This window comes from Lytechinus variegatus, chromosome 6 (genome assembly GCF_018143015.1).
Source record: "Lytechinus variegatus isolate NC3 chromosome 6, Lvar_3.0, whole genome shotgun sequence".
Classification (NCBI taxonomy): Eukaryota; Metazoa; Echinodermata; class Echinoidea; order Temnopleuroida; family Toxopneustidae; genus Lytechinus; species Lytechinus variegatus.
The window spans coordinates 32617683-32636623 of NC_054745.1; the positions used below are offsets into that span (position 1 = coordinate 32617683).

The following is an 18941-nucleotide window of genomic DNA, read 5'->3' on the forward strand; positions in this document are numbered from 1 at the left end:
TTCTTAATTATTATTCGATCCTTGATTTGTTCACATAATTTGTCCAATCAAAGGATCATAAACACCAGCGATATGTCAACAGAGTATTTTAGCCGATCATCATATTATTTCAGCTTGGCGGGGGGGGGGGGGGGGGTGGTCAAGTCTAGATTTTCCAGAAAATCAAAGAGAAACTCTTTTATGCTGCGTTAAACAGCATTGTAATTTGTTTATCATGTAATTTGCAAGGCAATACTATAACTTCCCCCATTAGGCCTCCTGACAACTGCATACGCGTTATTTATATACAAATGTTGCTGTCAACAAACTTTTCCACATTGATTTGCACGTAAGAAAGTAGTTAAAATGATCGGATGGTTGCCAACATTGGAAATCTAAATCATATAACTTATAGATTCATCAATGAACTGGACCAATGCGTAAATCATTTTCAAATATTATCAATAAAAAGTAATTTTTGATGAATCACGAGTTATTGTGATGACGGTTACATCGACGCTTAAACCAATGGGAAAAGGGAGTTATGCCCTATTCTGATTTCTATATGTCGATCTAGTATATGGAAAAGATATAACATTATTATAAAAGAAACAAATGAAGAAATAATTTATCAGCATCATGGTTATGCCTAGGCATTTCACGCTTTCGCGCTCATATGTCATCATTTTGTTCCGTTTCTGTGCTATCACTGTACATGCCCCATAGGTACTGTACGCGCATGGCAGGCTTCGAAGACCTATCGAGTAATGGCGGCCTGTCTCCGCATAATCACAGCGATTTGACGAAGTACGCCTTCTAGCGTTGCTAGTATGTAGGTCTGTGTGTACAACCCCTCGGAATTTAGCGAAGATATGAAAAAAAAAATTCCTGCAGTAATCTATAAAAAGGGAGCAAAAACATTGAAAGCGAAAACAACATCCCACAAGCGCACTGGTTTATTATCAACACTCGGGTAGCGGGCGCTTTCGAAATCACTTGGGTTTTGGATTTGAGGCGATTTTTTTTTATTTCGATGCGATTTTTTTTTCTAACGGTGTCTTCAATTGGACAAACACGATGGGAAAGTAAAATGTACTGGACTACTGTTTTAACATAACAAATAAGCAAATCGGTCATGTGGCTGAACAATCTTAGAATACATCCGGAATTCTAATGTGTCTTATACGAGGACTCCGAGTCGGAACTTGCCATATCTGCCTCATCGATATTACATCGTCATTCCCATATGCAGACATGCCTGCATGCAATGGCCCCAAGGCGGGACCCGAACGCGGTCGGACACGACGTGCATCAGTAGCATGGAGCAAGCTAACGTGAGTCAAGCCGAGTTAGAACCCACGTTACAGTGCCAGTCAGTCCGCAGCTCGTCCGAAAGTATTTATTCAGCGTTATTCATAGCCAGCCATCCGTGGTTTAATGCATATACAGTGTATAACGTAATTAGACCAAAAGCTTCGGTCTCTGTTATGTTCGTTGTTCAGCTGTCACCAAATGCAATTACCGAAGTTCTAGCTTGATCTGTACAGGGACTCAATGGCCATATGTTTATGTATTAAGTTCCAATAAACAGGGAGGTGAAGTTGCGCGACAGCCGAAGTAATTAGTCACTATTTTTCCCCTTTTATGTTGATTTTTACCATTTTAGGACAAAACGAAATGATAATCTCTATTTTGGTACACTTTTCTTCATATATTTTTATGAAATAAAGACAAAAATCGATGAGCCCCGTCTGAGGGATTTTGCATTGTTAATCCTTTAATGGTGGCTGCACGATAGCGAGCCGTCTGTGTACGAGGAGAAATAAAAATGTTAAACTCCTCGAAACAGAGGACGATCTTTCCGATCGGTGTTTTAAAATTTTGCTCTTAATTATTGTCAATTTCTCATAAAATTGGTCTCATTTTATAGATAAAAGGCCATATCGTGTTTTAAGTAACTGGAAACCTACAAAAATTCCCTACCTAAATTCTCGAGACATTGCATTAGGTGATGTCCTTGATTGATCTTCTTTTTGCTCGAGTGCGAAACGTATACGTTGAGCTGAACGGGGGTCTCTCTCTCTCCTATCTTTCCGAAACTAAGAAACAGTCCCTCGATCGGACACAGTTATTTAGACACAGGACATATAATGCTATGACAACCAAAGTAACTTCTCGTCAGCATCAGTAAAAATGTGAATAGGATTTTAAAACTAATACTAAAACCGATCTAAAATTAATCTTAGAGCGATTTTAAAATTGATTTTAAAAATCAATTTTAAATCAATTTAAAATCGTAATTGCACCTGTTCTGGTTATTCCATCAACCCCTCTTTTTCTTCCTCTTCATAACCACTCTGTCACTTTCAGACAATTATAATTATAAAGTTGATTTTAAAATCGTATTTTAAGTCGATTTTAATAACTCAAACATATTTATTTAAATGTTATTCTTTCTTTGTTCTTTCCTTCCTTGGCTCCTATCTTTCTTTCTTTCTTTCTTCCTTCCTTCGGCTTCTATCTTTCTTTAATTCTTTCTTTAACTTTCTTTCTTTCTTTATTGCTGCTCAGCGTGACATTTCAATCAAACTTTGCAGCCCACCAGCACATGCAATTATTTTCATTCTCTTTCACAGTTTCCCTTTTTCGGGGCCAATTTTCTTCGTTCAAAATTTAAAACAAATTAACATAATACAATAATTTAATTCCGAAAGGCCTACTACAGGCAGAGCTGCTCTTACGTAATATCACAGCTGATGTTTACGGTCTTACCCTCGGGCATGCACCTGCCGAGGAGAAACGTTACATAAGAGGGATTATCGGGCGATTCAGGGTTGATATCGCTTGGGAATGAAACATTTTGGTTCCTCCAACGAGGATTTTGTTATCGGGGTATAGGACCGTAGCAAAGCCATGAGCTGGTGCGGCGAATCTACAACGACGGTTTGACGTAATGACTCACACAAAAAGGCATGTGTGGGACAATGTATTAATATTGCTTGGAAAAAACATTTGACACATTTCCTTGCTTATTTTGCTAATTTCACAGCAAATTACAATTTTTTTTCCCAGAGCCATTTTGTATGTATTTTTTTATATGTACAAACACTTGGGTGGTCATTCAATTGGATTCTGTATTTATCTTTAACTATTTAATTGTGCTATAGCTTTTATCGATCAACTTTGACAAGTTACACATAATTTTTAAAGCTTCGAATTATTCTGTATCATGTGGATAACTGCTGATCCTCAAATATGGGGGGGGGGTTAGTAGGTTTCACGGTACACCATGTATCTTTCTTGGGCAAATGTTGGTCCTGGGTAGAGGGGGGGGGGGGGGGGGCAAAGACATGATGAGATGATAAATTCTTTTTTTTTAAACTCAATAAACAATTGAAAATTAATTTTGGGTGACTTTTTGGGGGGTTTGGAGTGGCTGGTCTCAAATGGAACTTGTCTCGACTTACCTGCCCTAGCCGAACTTCGTCTCTGACGGCAAGGTGTATCGGTCTCTTCCCTCCTGCTCCCCTCACATTAAGATCTAAAACAAAGAGAGGTAACATAAACATGGATGTTTTTGCTTTCTACGATACCCCTGCCACCCCTCCCTGTGAATATCAGTAGCGCATCTAATTTTGTCTGAAAGAGAGCAGCAATAGACATTCGCCTTTGATCAATGAACAGGCAGAGTCCTACAACACCGTTGGAGTAAACTAAACTAACTAACTAAACTAAACAAGTTCACAACACACCCAGGCCCGTATTCCGAACTCGGGTTTAAAGGGATGATCCGGGCTGAAAATATGTGTATTTCGATACATAAAGTAGAATTCATTGAGCAAAATGCCGAAAATTACATCAAAATCGGATAACAAATAATAAAGTTATTGAAGTTTAAAGTCTAGCAATATTTTGTGAAAACATTCGTCATGAATATTCATTAGGTGGGCTGATGATGTCACATCTCCACTTTCCGTTTTCTTATGTTATTACATAAAATCATATTTTTCATTATTTTATACTTGTGTGAATAATATGTCTTCCTTATAATGAAATAAGTTGCAGCACTAAATCAGTTGTCAATCCAATTTTTCTAGTTCTTGGAGGAAAAAAATGAATAAACCTAATCTCCTATAATAAAATACAAAAGAACAAGTGGGGATGTGACATCATCAGCCAACCTAATGAATATTCACGACGACTGTTTTTTCAAAACATTTCTAAACTTTAAAATTCAATAACTTTGTTATTTGTTATCCGATTTCAATGAAATTTTCGTCATTTTGCTCAGTGAATTATACTCTATTTATCAAACTATAAATACTTTCAGCCCAGACCATCCCTTTAAATTAAACCCTGGTTTAGAGGAGAGTTAAACATTTGGAACAAGATAGCTTGTGTGAAATCAGAAAAATCACAGAAGCTGATCAACGAAGGTTTGAGAAATGTGGGACAAATAATGAGAAAGTTATGGGGCGATTCCATACGTGTCGTACGGGGCATTTTGACAACAATTTCTAGTTTTCTAGCCGAATGCTTGAGCAATAAAATATTCTCTTTTGTCAATGAATGATAAAGCTATAGTCAGTGGTCATGTGAAAAACTGATAACCAACACACACAAAAAAAATGATTATAGGTGAGTTATAGATAAAAATGTTGTGTGTCGTGCAGAAATGTCCCGTACGACACGCAACGTTTTAGGCTCAAAGTCACCTATGGACTACATATTTTTGTTGGTTGTCTGTTTTTTTCCATGTCTACCCAGTAGTGCTTTAATATTGCCACTATTAAGCAAATTAAAGTTCTTCGTTTGTTTGGACAGCAGGTTGAAAAATGTGAATTGGCTTAATTTTCTAGCATGGAATCGCCCCATGGGAGATCCATACGTGTCGTACGGGACATTTAGAGAACATTTGACAGTTTTTTGGCAAGAAAAAAAAATCCATTAACTAAAGGTAATCATCAAGTACTGGAGAGTGTTAGGAAAACCAAGACTTAATTAACATGACTTCCGTTCACATCCTGTATAATACAGATTTAAAATAGTAATGTGTCGTACGGACGCCGAAAAAGTGGCTTTTTTAGAAACCTCAAGTTTATACTTTAAAGTCTGTACGTGAGTTGGACAGATAATTTCCTTACACTGTAAAAAATATTGGGCAAAATTTTTAACCAGCACGAGGGTAATTATGTATCCAACCAATTTGGGGAAGTATTTTACCCTATGCGGGAAGCATATTGTCCAGTAAGGTTAAAAAATAAGCAGAAATTACTTTAGAATGAGCAAAATTTTCATCACACTGGATATATGATAATGCCCAAAAGAAATGCCCATTGTTGGTTGGATGCATAATTACCATCATGGAGCAATTTTACCCAATATTTTTAAGAGTGTAGAAACTGAACTCAAATTGACATTCAATTACCAATGAACAAACACATATATGAAAGAAAGCAAAATAAACATTCATGAATAAATAAAGCAAATTACAATTATCGATAATATTGTGGCTTACGAGACACGCAAAGTGTGTCGTACGGAACATCTCTAAATTGAAGCCAGACTTTCTTACGCTATGTCTCTTTGACTTCTTCAATCACTTTATTTGGCCGATGTTAATGATAATCCTTTCAAACTAAAAACATTCATTATGTGAGAAACCGTTATTGGCTGCTGAATATTTCTGTCAATATATCATAAACAAAATAATGTGTCGTAAGGGACACTTGTGTGTCGTACGGGACACTTGTGTGTTGAACAGGCACTTGCGGTTGTAATGCAGAGCCTGTATAAAACAATGAACTTTTTATCAATTAGAAGGGAAGCATTGCCCCTAAATGCTTCTTTTTTTTAATGAAAAGCCTTTTTAATAAGTAGTCATTCAGGACAATATAATTAAGTAACCTCAATATACACAATCGGGAGCATTATTATATCATTTTCTCATGATGGGAAATGTTCAATGGTTCACACTATTTTTACGAGATGAAAAACTTGAGGTTTTGAGTAAAGTTATATTTTAGTGAATTAATTGATGATTTCCAATACCCTATTAGGGCAATAAATGAATGGGACTGTTTGCGTAAATTCTGGGGCTAAAATGTTATGATTTTCATATAGAATGTATATATACATGATATATGTCACAACTGTCACTTGTAATTCCACAAATTATTTAGTTTTGGTCTAAAGAAATGCGATTCTACTTTTTCAAACTTTTCTGCATTTCACAAAACCACATGGTTTGTCTTATTTTCCAGATGTTTTTTACAACTTGAAAAGGTAAGGAGCTTCAATACTGTATATAAATCAATTAGTGATCATCAAGGGAAGTATAAATGGATGATTGTTATGTAAATAGTTTTTTTTGCATCTTATAATCATTTCACATTAGCATGCAAGAGGAAGTCATCTTCCAGGCTAGGGTGAATCAATTATAAAGATTTCCTTCTCATGCTCAATGACAAAGAATTAACCTGCTTTGACCAGTGAAAATCACCAGTTTAGCTGAAGGAAGTCACAAAAGAATACGCCTACATGAAGTCAATTAAAATGGTTAGAATCACATATTTCATGTTCTATGGAGATGGCAAAAAGTACTTGTTCAGTTCACTTTATGTCAAATCAATTACTTAAATTAAAATAGGCCGACTATTTATAATTTCTGAATCCAAATCCTGCAATTAAATGCAGTATATATTGTGTGTCGTACTGGACAACTTTTAATAGGACAATTATGGAAAAATGAAGGGAGGTGATTTGACCCTTATGGGATAAATCGATCACTCATGGGTCCAAAAAAAGGAGAAACTGATATTGTGAAATTGCATCATCAAAAAAGAAATTGTAGGAAAAAAATTGCATTTTCATGTGTCGTATGGGACATTGCTAAAAATAGGTTCGGAAAAATCAGGGCTGCCCCTATTATGGATCATGAAAATGTTGTAGATATTTATTTGGAACATTCAATGATATATTATTCTATTGACCTGCAATATTTTCAATCTTCTCTCGCTTTGCCAGTAATCGTTTCAGGCAGTGTTTGTAATAGACTATTTAATTAGCAAAATTATTGAAAATTCTATTGTTTCCCCCAAACAAAACTATATCTAAATTCACTTTTGGTGAAAACTTATAATTTTCATAGAATTTAGGTATCATAGCAAAATATTACACTATTATAACTTATTGAAAGCATGTTGAAATTTATGATATTTTTGAAGTTCTAGTGTTGAATCGCCCTTATGAGCATTTGAATATTGCAATCACTAATGTTATGGAGATCTTCAACTTAAGATATGTGATGTCACTTGTGAACAATTTCCCCCATTACCTTGGAATATATTTCACTTGAACTGCATGTTTTGTTACATATAGGAGCGCATGTAATACAGATTTTTAAAGAATACATCGTGGATAAAGAGTTTGTATCACCAAAGGAAAAAACAAAAAGAGACATTTTGAGGGTATTTTATGGCCAATCAAAGGGAAAATTGTTCACTTCACATGGGACATCACGCGTCCTTGTCGCGTTGCCAATGGGAGGCTCTCCATAGCATTTGTGATTGCAGTATTCAAATGCGCATAACTTTCTCATTATTTGTCCGATTTTTCTCAAATTTTCTTTGTTCTTATTCTTTGATTTTTTTTGTTTCGACACAAGCCTACTTGTTCTGGAGGTTCATTCCCCTTTAACTATGGTCCTGGACAGCCAATAGTGGCACAAATCTGTATAAGTACAATTTCAAGTTATTAACGCACATGAAACTCAAATCATTCTTAACTGCGTGGAATGACAACTGAAATATCTTTCCTCATTATGCAAGCAAATGGAAACAAACTAGCTACCTTAAGAAATATACGATGTGTAGTGACCAGACTAATTTCTTAATTTTTCTGTTTGATTTTTCTATTTTTGTTCCACCATACGACCAATTCGGGTGTGGTAATTTTATCAGACCACGAAACCTAATCACTTTTTGGTCACGTGGGTCTCGTGTCACCCCACCAAGGAAAATAGTCCTCCCCTTTATTATTTCTAAAAGATGTATTGTTGGACATATATGCATGAATATCTATATATGTATTACACATTATGTCGATTTAACTTTATATTCACTAGCATATCATATTTTGATGCATTAAAATGTGACGTCATGAATATTTAAATGCGGAGATATATTAGGCAAGCCCGGTAGCAGAGCAGTGACATTCCCGACCTTTCGTTGAAGAACGCCAACGCTTATTTGCAACGGTTGTTGATTTTGGAAGAGACTTTTCGGCCCGTCGTCATGGTCGTAAAACTCTGTCCTGCATGCCAATTGTGTGAAATGAGATTTTTTTGTTTCGCATCTGCAACGGAAACATTCAATCTGCGTTTCGTGTGCAAAATTCTGGTAACAGCGAAATATCCAATCTAGGACGACTTTCCAAAGTCACATTTGGTTCCTCAAAGAGCTCGAGAGGCCGCCCGGGGATGCCCACTTCCATTGAAGAGTGGATACCAGGCGCGCCCGAGCGTAAAAAGGGAAAAAAGTTGGCAAGTACGTTACGTATAGGCCTATGTAACGTTATAAGGGTTACAAAAACGATGTTTAAAATACTGAAAAGGAGGATTTGTTTTCAATACTTGTATGGATTCACAAGCTAAATAATTGTTAAGAGGTGCATTTTCATAATCTGGAAAAGCCCTGTTTCCATTGTTTAAGGTGCTTTTCGAAACAGCATGGTCGTGCCTGGTATCCACTCATCAATGGAAGTGGTCCCCCGGGAATTCGAATCTAATCCTCATTTCTGGGGAAAGTAAAACATAATGCCCATTTATTGTGTGCTAGAGGCATATCGTTTGTGTAGGAGTAAACAAAAGGCTGGTACGTGTTCAGACCTTTTAAATGTATAAAGAGCCGGGTGTAAGACTAGATAGTACCGGGGTATTCTCTCATAAGTGGTGCGCTGGCCGGTGTGTGCGAGGTTTATTTTGTATCCCTTAAAATCACACCCTTTATGGTGTTTATGGCTTAGGTCTGCTCCCGAGTCTTCTCAAATTTGCAACCCTAAATGGCGTAGATCTATTCATATTTGGAACCCTCAATGGCGTAATCTTCATAACCAAATTAGCAACCCTAAATGGCGTGAAGAGAGAGAAAAAAGGGCTACCCTAAACGGCGATTTACCAGCGAATGGTGCTAAAAAGCAACCCTCTTTGCCAAAGACGTCGACGACGCCTGAGTGCCTGAAACGGGAGCCTTTTCGACGCTTTTTCTTGACCCCCGGGTCCTGGATTATTCAGGCTCCCATTTGCTCGCGTACATCAAGCTAAGTAGGCGTTGCAAAATTTACTACATAGTGAAGGTTCTATCATACAATATGAACTATATGACTATATGAACTCAAAGTATAGAATTATCCCTCGTGCAAGTCTATTTCACCTCGGCATTTGGCCTTGAGGTAAATAAAACTGCACTCGGGATAATTTTATGTTTGTTGTACCTAGTAAAGTATATTATACAATAGATTGTACACTAGTATGCAATATACCCTACCTGCCCCATGATGGATGAGCATCTCAACCCAAGGTATTAAGACCTTCATACAGGCATAGTGGATAATACTGTTACCCCTCCCATCTTTGGTGGCTATCTCATTTGAGATCTGTTCCGGGGTGAGGTTCGCGAGGAGACGTTTGGCTTTCTCTATATCAGGTGACTTGAAGTTCACTAACTGGATACAAAATGAGAGGACTTTTTAATATTTTTTACTAAAGAATTTGTTGCTTTAAAATAAAATCAAAATATACATAAATAATAGCAGCAATATAATAATCATAAACATGAGTATAAAATGAGAGGATTTTGTAAAAAAGAAGTTTTCAAAAACTGTTATTAATTCCACCACGCCGAAGCCACTTTGAATATTTCAATCTCCGGGTTTCAACGATGGAAAGTTACAAATGCATAATTTCTATAACAAATTTACTCTCAGCCAATGAGATGATTTCAGTAGCATACTGTAACTGTTATTCTAAATTTGTTTTTGTAACAAGTTTTATGAAACGGACCAATGTCTTTCTGATTTTGATGTTAATTGATCCCACCTAATAATCATATCTGATACACATCTAAAAACCCAATTATACACACCCTTACTGTACACACAAAAAGCTACATCCTTATCGAGGATGTAGCCTTAAAATACATTCTCATTAAAACAATTAATTATTTCCTTTCCTTTTTAAAAATAAATATTTTTTTTATAAAAAAAATCATCTTATATTGAAAATATATGTGAGGTAACACGTTTCAGTCTTCAAGGCACTTCTGTTTTTAATATCTAAAACATTATACCTTACGAAGGGAGTTCCCCTGATTGTAAAAAAGGAATTTTCTCTAAGATTTCCAGTTACCGTATTTTCTTGTCATTACTACATCACGAGTATCTTTTTATGATGGATACCAGTGCATTTCCAATGTTCATATCATTATTATCACTGTAATGTACCATAAGAAGGGAGTTACCTCATTGTAAAAATATGTGAAGGGGTTTCCCTCATTGAAAGAATAGAAATGTCTTACAAAGTGAGTTCCCTTCGTTGTAAAAAAATGGAATGCACCTTAAGAACGGAGTTCCCCTCATTGTAAGAAAGAAATGTACTCTAAGATTTCAATTTACGGTATTTTCTTCTCTTTTCTGCGTCACGATTATCTTTTTATGATGGATACCAGTGCATTTCCAATGTTCATATCATTATTGTAAGAATAACACGTACAGTAAGAAGGAAGTTCCCCCTCATTGTAAAGATTTGTGGAGTTTCCCTCATAAAAAAGAAAGAATGTGCCTTACAAATTGAGTTCCCTTCATTGTAAAAATATGAAAGGAACCTTATAGATCAAGTCCGTCCAAAAAATTGTTGATTTGAATCTATAGAGAAAAATCGAACAGCATAAAGCTGAAAATCTCATCAAAATCCGACGTAAAATAAGAAAGATATGACATTATAAAGTTTCGCGTATTTTTAAAAAATAGTTAAATGCACAACTTAGTCACTTGCAAATGAGAGAATCAATGATGTCCCTCACTCACTATTTCTTTTTTATTTGTTTGAACAATACAATATTCTAATTTTGACAGATTTTACAAAAAGGACCAACTTGACTAAACATAAAATGTTAAACAATGATGAGAAAATTAGAATATTTCATATTTCATATAATATAATACAAAATAAATGGTGAGTGTGTGATGTCATAGTTCCATCATTTGCAAACCAACCATGATGTGCTTATTATCGTTTTGTGCAATTAAGTGAAACTTAAAAATGTCATAACTTTCTTATTTTACATCTGATTTTTATGAAATTTTCGCTTTTTATTAAAATAAACTTTTTTGTAGGGGTGGACTTGTCCCTTGAGAAGGGAGTTCACCTCATTGTAAGAATGGAATGAACTTTAATAAAAGACTTCCCCTTATTGTAAGAAGGAATGTACCTTAAGAAGCGAGTTCTCACGGACTCTCCTGGCCAAGCTTATAAACCTTGCTCTCCCGTCGGGCATCTTGGGCTCCGATTCCGACTGAGAACTGTCCGACTCTGTTTCGCTCCCGGAATCTTTGTCAGTGAAAGGGTGCGAGGGAGCACCCCTGCCTTCCTCTTCCTCATCACTGGAGTCCGTTGAGGAATCCTTTCGTTGACTCGGGTTCCACACTGCATGGCTTTGGAACCGCAGTGGGTACCGCTTCATCATATTCTCGTAATTCCTTTGTTTGGTTTAAAGTGAAAGAAAAATAGATGAGAAAATATGAAATAATTGAATTCAATTAAATTCTATTTGGTAATACAAGGCCAGTCGGGAATACAGCAACTCACTATAATAAGAATAAAATGACCAAATCCATTAGAAAGATTCATAAGTGGCTAATATAACAGAAATTACCAATTAGGTGATTTCCCCCCAGTCATGGCAGGGAAATCAACATCCTTCTAAATAAAACACTCTCATAAAAATCAGACATCTCTGGCTCTGCAAGGTGACTGGGAAATGTAATTAGAGTCTAGATCTACCAGTATTGCAGTCAGACTCAGAGCAGAGTCGAATAGAGCTGAGCAAACGCATCCGACTTTAGAGACAAAAAAGGTTGTTAATAGTTATCATCACCCATATCAGATATCTGAGCTGGTATTTTACAAAACCGTATTGCCCTAAATTTTCTCAACTTCGGAAAGGGATAGGAATATTTGTATATTGCTCGGTCTCTGTGTGCGTATTGACTTTGCATGCAGAGACGACGCAGACTATACCTTTGAATTTTCTCTCGTCTCACAAACCAGCAAACGGGCATTTGAGATTGCGTAAAGGGGACGGAATGGCATTAGACTAAGTGAGGGTAGATTATGTGGTGAGTTAGTTGGCAGTGGACGAATTGGCAATATACCATTGCAGTGTAGGGTGAAGACATAAAGGATTGACAAAATATGCTTGAAATTTTGAACAGGTTGGACAGATTTCACAGTGACGTACGATGTTATTTTAATTGTTATTGTTTTGGTTTTGACGATTTTTCGTTGTATTTTTCATATTAAAAACCTTTTTGGTCTGAAAATTGTAATTCTCAGCGATATCTGCATGTTTTCTGTCACAGGAAAAACTGGGGAATTTATTTAAAGCGTTTTCTCCAGTTCTTCAAGATAGGGGACTAGCTGATCATAAATCTCCTCGTATCTAATGGCTTTGTAGTAAAGTTTGTGCATCGGAGATAACTCTTGTTTGACAGTTTTCACTTGATATCGGGTAACAGTATACTTCCAAGGTAGAACAGCATGGTTACACCTCGTAATTCCGAAGCTTCGTAATTCCAAAGGTTCTTTATTCCGAAGGTTCGTAATTCCAAAACACGTAAATTGCCTATACCTCGATGTTCCTTAATCCGAAAACGAAAAATGGTTCGTTAATCCGAACACTTGTGGCGTTATTCCGACGGTTCGTTATTCCGAAGGTTCGATAATCCGAAAACGAAATAAGGTTCGTTTTTCCTAAGGTTCGTTAATCCGAAAACGAAATAAGGTTCGTTGTTCCGAAGCCTCGTTAATCCGAAAACGAAATAAGGTTCGTTAATCCGAAAACGAAATAAGGTTCGTTGTTCCGAAGGTTCGTTAATCCGAAAACGAAATAAGGTTCGTTAATCCAAAAACAAAATAAGGTTCGTAAATCCGAAAAATGAAAACCGGGAAAGCAGAGGCATGGGGGGGACACTGTTGCCGTTCAATTGTTACGAGGATGGGAAGGCAAGGACGGCCGAACGAATTTTCGTTTGGGGGGTAAAGCCAAAAAATGAAACTCATACATCCAAATGGGCACTTTGGTAATATTTTCACCTTAAGATTATCATCTGCTTGAAGTCATTGTGTGTTTGATAGTGATTAAGTAAAGAAAAACTTTTTTGAAGTGACTTCTTATTATGGCAAAATGTATATTTAGGCTTTATTTTTCGGGAGAGAGTGTATTGAGCGAGCGGCTTGGTAAAACATATTCAAAGCTGAAGTTGTAAAACGTTTTGGGGGTCAATTATTCTTAAAATGGCATTATTGCGAGGTGTTACGATCTTGAATCACAAGCTAAAACTTTAGGGTATTTCAATAAAACATGAAAATAATTTTTTAACAATCCGAGCAGATTTCTGCTGTCATTAAAAAGATATGCATCTAACTAAAGAATTAGCACGAGCGCAAAACGCGAGCTTAAACAAATTGACCAGAAAAGGAACCTGTTAAATAAAGCATTTAGTGACCTCTTTAGGATGCATATTTCATCAATCGAATGAGAGCGCGAAGCGCAAGCTGAAAATTTGCAATATTCCAGCCTGAAAACTTAACTTAACTTGTATACTTAAAAAAGAGTATTTTACTTCGAAAAAGAAAAGAAAAACGGCATATTTATATTTGAAAAACGGAACTTTCCCATTTTGGAAAATATTAATTTCCCTGTATTTTTTATTTACTTTTTGGGGTGCAAGTGCCCCCTGCCTCCCTCCCAGCGGATCCAACATTCGTTAAATACGGGGGTGGGGGTAAAAAAAATTCAGCCAAATTTTCCTCGATCGCCAGCTTAAAGTTGATTTTTGTTTGTTTCTTTGAAAGGGTAGTCCTAACAGTCAATAATTAGCTTTATACTTATAAATTAAAGTAAATATGGAATAACATGATTGAATTATGCGAGCGCGAGCTATATATTTTTTATAGAATGATGGGCAATATGCTTGTGATCTTCAAAACGAGATGCCTATGTAACTAAATTTAGATAATAACTGCGAGCAAGAAGCGCGAATATAAGTTTTAAATATATAAGCTCTGACCTGATCTAAAGGGGACATTTTAAGAACGTTTTGCAGTTAGCCATGAAGACGATGCGTGTTTCAACCAGTGGCGGCGGAACGTATTTTCCCTTTTTTTTTGGGGGGGGGGAGGGGGACAAAGCCAAAAAAGGGGCCAATAAGGGCAATTTGGTGCAAACGGATAGTTTCACCATTAGATTATCATCTGTGTAAAGAGGTTGTGTGTTTTGTAGTAATTGAATTGAGCAAAAGTTTTAAAGTGATCACTGATTGATAAGTTATACGTTTCACTTCTGCGAGCTTAGCGAGCAAGTGGTTTGGGGGGAAAATCAAATCTGAAGATGTAAAATTCGCCTTTTTGGTCAATTACTGTGAAAAGGGCATCCTTGTGAGATGTTGCGAGCGAATCACGTGCCCAAACTTTTGGAAATTGCATGTAGGCCCAGAATGAGAAAAATGATTATAATGATATAGATATTTACCCAGGGAAGCCACTTCAGTTCTGAAAACTGATCTCCCAGTTATTATTATTTTTTTAAAACAAGAATGCTTAGAATGTCCAGTTTTTAGGTTGGAAAATCAGAAAATTTTGGCTCACGTTTCTCGCTCGCATCAAGTATTGTTTATTGAGGAACTCATTCTATTCCTGGTTACAAAAAAGTAAGGTTGGAATATCTCAAATTTTAAGCTTGCGGTTCTTGCTCTCATTATTTAGTTCGTGAGATATATACTATTCATGAGTCACTAAATGCAGTCCTGAAAAGATTACTTTAAGGTCAGTATATAAACAAATCACAGCTCGCCCTCGAGTTAATTCCTTAGAAAGATACACATCTTTCTCACGCATACAAAAATGCTCAGGATGTTTAAGTTTACGTCTTGTTGCATGAAATGTCTACTAGTTTGAGCTTGCGATTCGCGCTTTCAACATCTCACAAGGATCATTATTAGTATTATTTTTATCACCAGCAGAAGCTGTTATTAAGAATGACATCCCCCCAATACGAATGCTATTATCTAGAGGTTACTCGAACGCGACCAACACACTTGATCCCTTGCATCTTTAAACTATTTGCTTAGGCAGCAATTGCTCAGATAAAATTGAAATTGGCCTATGCTTGATCAAGGCGCCTATTCTTAATGAAATACATGCTTTTGGCCACAACACACGCATGTACCATCCATCGTTATTACTATCGTTGCATAATATCGTGTAATCTTGAAATGACAACACCGTTTTTGTTACCAAAATGAATAATTTTCATTTTCGGAAATACGAACCTTATTTGATTTTCGGATTAACGAACCTTATTTCGCTTTCGGATTGACGAACCTTCAGAATTACGAACCTCATTTCGTTTTCGGATTAACGAACCTTCGGAATTACGAAGCTTCGGAATTACGAATGTATGAGGAACAGCATGAATATCAAGAACGTTCTTTGCCTACACGCTGGGATAACATTACGGTACACTAGCTATTAACACAAATCAGTCAAATTGACTACATCAGTAGACAACTGGGTGCAACTGCAGGGGCGGATCCAGCCTACGCCAACAGGGGGGGGGGGGGTGTTACACCCACAAATGTAATAATCGCCCACAAATGTGATAACGCCCACAAATGTAATAACACTTTACCAACAAATGTAATAACACTTTACCCACAAATGTAATAATTTTTGATCGCCCACAAATGTAAATAACACTGTACCCACAAATGTAATAATGCACTTTACCCACAAATGTTATAATGACTTTACCCACAAATGTAATGAATTTGAAGTGATTTTTGGCGAATTCGTTCTAAACTAATATCCTATAGTAATGCGTTCATATAGCACAAAAGTCCAAAGTATTTTTTTCAGACCCGGTCGTTTAAAAAATTATAATAAAGACAACACTCTAATCCCAAGTATTTTAAGTGGGTTTAATTTTGAAGATTGGTCTCAGCTGTCATTTTTTTTTCAATATTTCTTTATCTTTTAAATAACCGGGTCCAGACGAAAGACTAAGCATAATACTCGTGTAATTCCACAAGAATAAGACTATGAGTCTTTTGTTTTTAGGATTGTTTAAATCATTTTAAATCATCGGGTCAGGAATAAAGACAACGCTCTAAGCATGTGCTTTTCTACATGCATGGTCTTAATTTGGAGGAATGTTGGTTCTAAGATTCGTTGTTGGGGGTTGAGTTTTATTGAATTTTTATTCCTGAAATAATTGTGTCTGGAGGAAAGTCGATCTTCGACAACCGGTCTTTATGTTGTTCCACAGTAATTAGATTATTGGGTATTAGTTTTAGAATATTTGTAAAAACTATTTTATTTTTCAAATAGTAACCAAGTCTGGAGAAAGATGTCTGCTTTACCCACGCGTTATTACAATGTTTTGTAGGGGTAAAAAGACATATTTTTACTGGGTGAAACTTTGGAAATTTGGTGTTAGATTTGAAGTTTTTCAGTTACTTTTTTAATAGCCGGGTCTGGAGGAAAGATTACGTTTTACAACTCGTGTTATTCCAAGAGAATAAGAATATATAAGGTCTTATGTTAGAAGATTTTTTTTGTAACCGTTTTAGGTCTGGAATAAAGACAACACTCTAAACCTCTTTTAAAACAGGTTCTTAGGTTGAAGGTTTGTTTGGTCTTAGACTTTGATTTTTTTTAATTCTTGCTATTAGCATTTTTTTTAAAGAAAAAAAAAGGTCGGGCTGAAAGACTACGCTATATCTAACATTAATAAGATTATGGGGTATTTATACTGTTGTAAACTGTTATTCATAACATTTAAATAACAGGTAACCGGGTCTGGAGAAAAGACTACGCTTGATTCTCAATTTACTCTTAGTGCATATATTCACAATATACACCGTATAAGTTGAAACAACAACAAAGACATTGATTCCACCAGTTTTAATTAACTGGGTCTGGAGAAAAGACTAAGCTCGATTCCCATTTTTTCCACAGGAATATCATTATCGTATCTTAGTTTGGACTTATATTTTAAATTTTGAAATAACTGGCTCTGGAAAAAAGACTTTGGATTTATATTATAATTTTTGAAACAACCGGGTCTGGTAAAAAGATTTCGGACTTACATGTATATGACAATTTTTGAAACAACCGGGTTTGGAAAAAAAGACTTTGCACTTTTTTGCTATATGAACGCATTACTATAGGATTTTAGTTTAGAACGGATTCGCCTAAAATCCCTTCAAATTTATTACATTTGTGGGTAAGGTCATTATTACATTTGTGGGTAAAGTGTTATTACATTTGTGGGTGTAACGGGGGGGGGGGGCGGATATACTAAAATATAAATTCTTGATTAAATGTTTACCATTGCAAGCCCAAGAATTTAACTCCTCGTGGGGGGTGGGGCTTGTTTTGACCAGAATAGGACCGGTTAGGACCTCGATTAGGACATCGATCCCCCTTTTTGGCTGGGGCCGGGAAAAAAACAGCCACCAGCTTTGCTCAGCATAAGTGAAACAATCACAAAACAACTTTATGTAGATAATATTCTAATGGTGAGAATATCCGCTTGCACCAAAATGCACATCTTGACATAAAGACGCCCTTTTGGCTTCCCCCCCCCCAAAAAAAAAAAACTACGTTCTGCAGGCCCTGCTTTCCCGTCCTCATAACAATTGAACAGCAACAGTGTTTTAGCCCCCCCCCCCCCCCTCCATCACGCTTGCCTTTCCTGTTTTCCCGGCTTTGCCACTGACAGATTATTTAATTTATCGGGTCGTGTGGTCCAGTGGTTAGAGCATTGGACTCATAATCCCAAGGTTGTAACTTCGAATCCAAACTCTGCCATTATCTCCACTTTGATAAAAAAAACCCGAGAGTGATATCTGTCGTCTGTAACGTCAGCCACTATGACTGATTAACCTAGACGTAAAACGTTTTACAGATAATTGGTTATATGCCAGCCTGGCGTTTACCAGCAAAAAATGCTGTCCTACCGAGTTCCTACGGGAGTTACCACAAACAGAAACAGAAACGATTCGGAATTACGAACCATCGTAATTACAAAAGCATTCATTCGTAATTCCGAAGCTTCGTATTTCCGAAGGTTCGGTTATTCCGAAGGTTCGTAATTCCGAAGGTTCGTTGATCTGAAAACGAAATGAGGTTCGTAATTCCGAAGGTTCGTTGATCCAAAAACGAAATGAGGTTCGCAATTCCGAAGGTTCGTTAATCTGAAAATTTAATTAATTCATTTAGGTCACAAAAACAGTGTTGTCATGACAAGATAACACGATATTATGCAATAATAGTAAAAACGATTGATTATGCATGTGTGTGTTGTGGCCAAAGCATGTATTGCATTAAGAATCGGCTTAATTTCGATTTTATCTGAGCAACTGCTGCCTAAGCAAATGGTTTAAGGATGCAGGGAATAAGTTTGTTGGTCGCGTAACCTCCAGATAATAGGATTTGTATTGGAGGGGATGTCATTTTTAATAACAGCTTCTGCTGGTAATAAAACAATATTAATGATGATCATAATAATCCAAAGGATGATGATAATAAAAATGGTAATAAAGAATATAAATGTGAATAATATTTTATTGATCGTTACGCCTCGTGTTGACAATGTTAATGACGATAAAAGTCATAACAGCTT

General features: G+C 36.3%; 1 protein-coding gene across 1 annotated transcript in view; it reads right to left on the reverse strand.

Moving 5' to 3' along the window:
- Window positions 1–18941, reverse strand: part of LOC121417388 (transient receptor potential cation channel subfamily A member 1 homolog) — a 102756-nt gene that overhangs the window by 77684 nt on the left and 6131 nt on the right. The window contains exons 2-4 of the mRNA XM_041611078.1: window positions 11466–11733; window positions 9525–9702; window positions 3447–3520 (exon numbers count right to left, since the gene is read on the reverse strand). Coding sequence (XP_041467012.1) covers window positions 3447–3520; window positions 9525–9702; window positions 11466–11720 — 507 coding nt within the window. The 5' untranslated portion in view covers window positions 11721–11733. The remainder of the gene's footprint in view (window positions 1–3446; window positions 3521–9524; window positions 9703–11465; window positions 11734–18941) is intronic.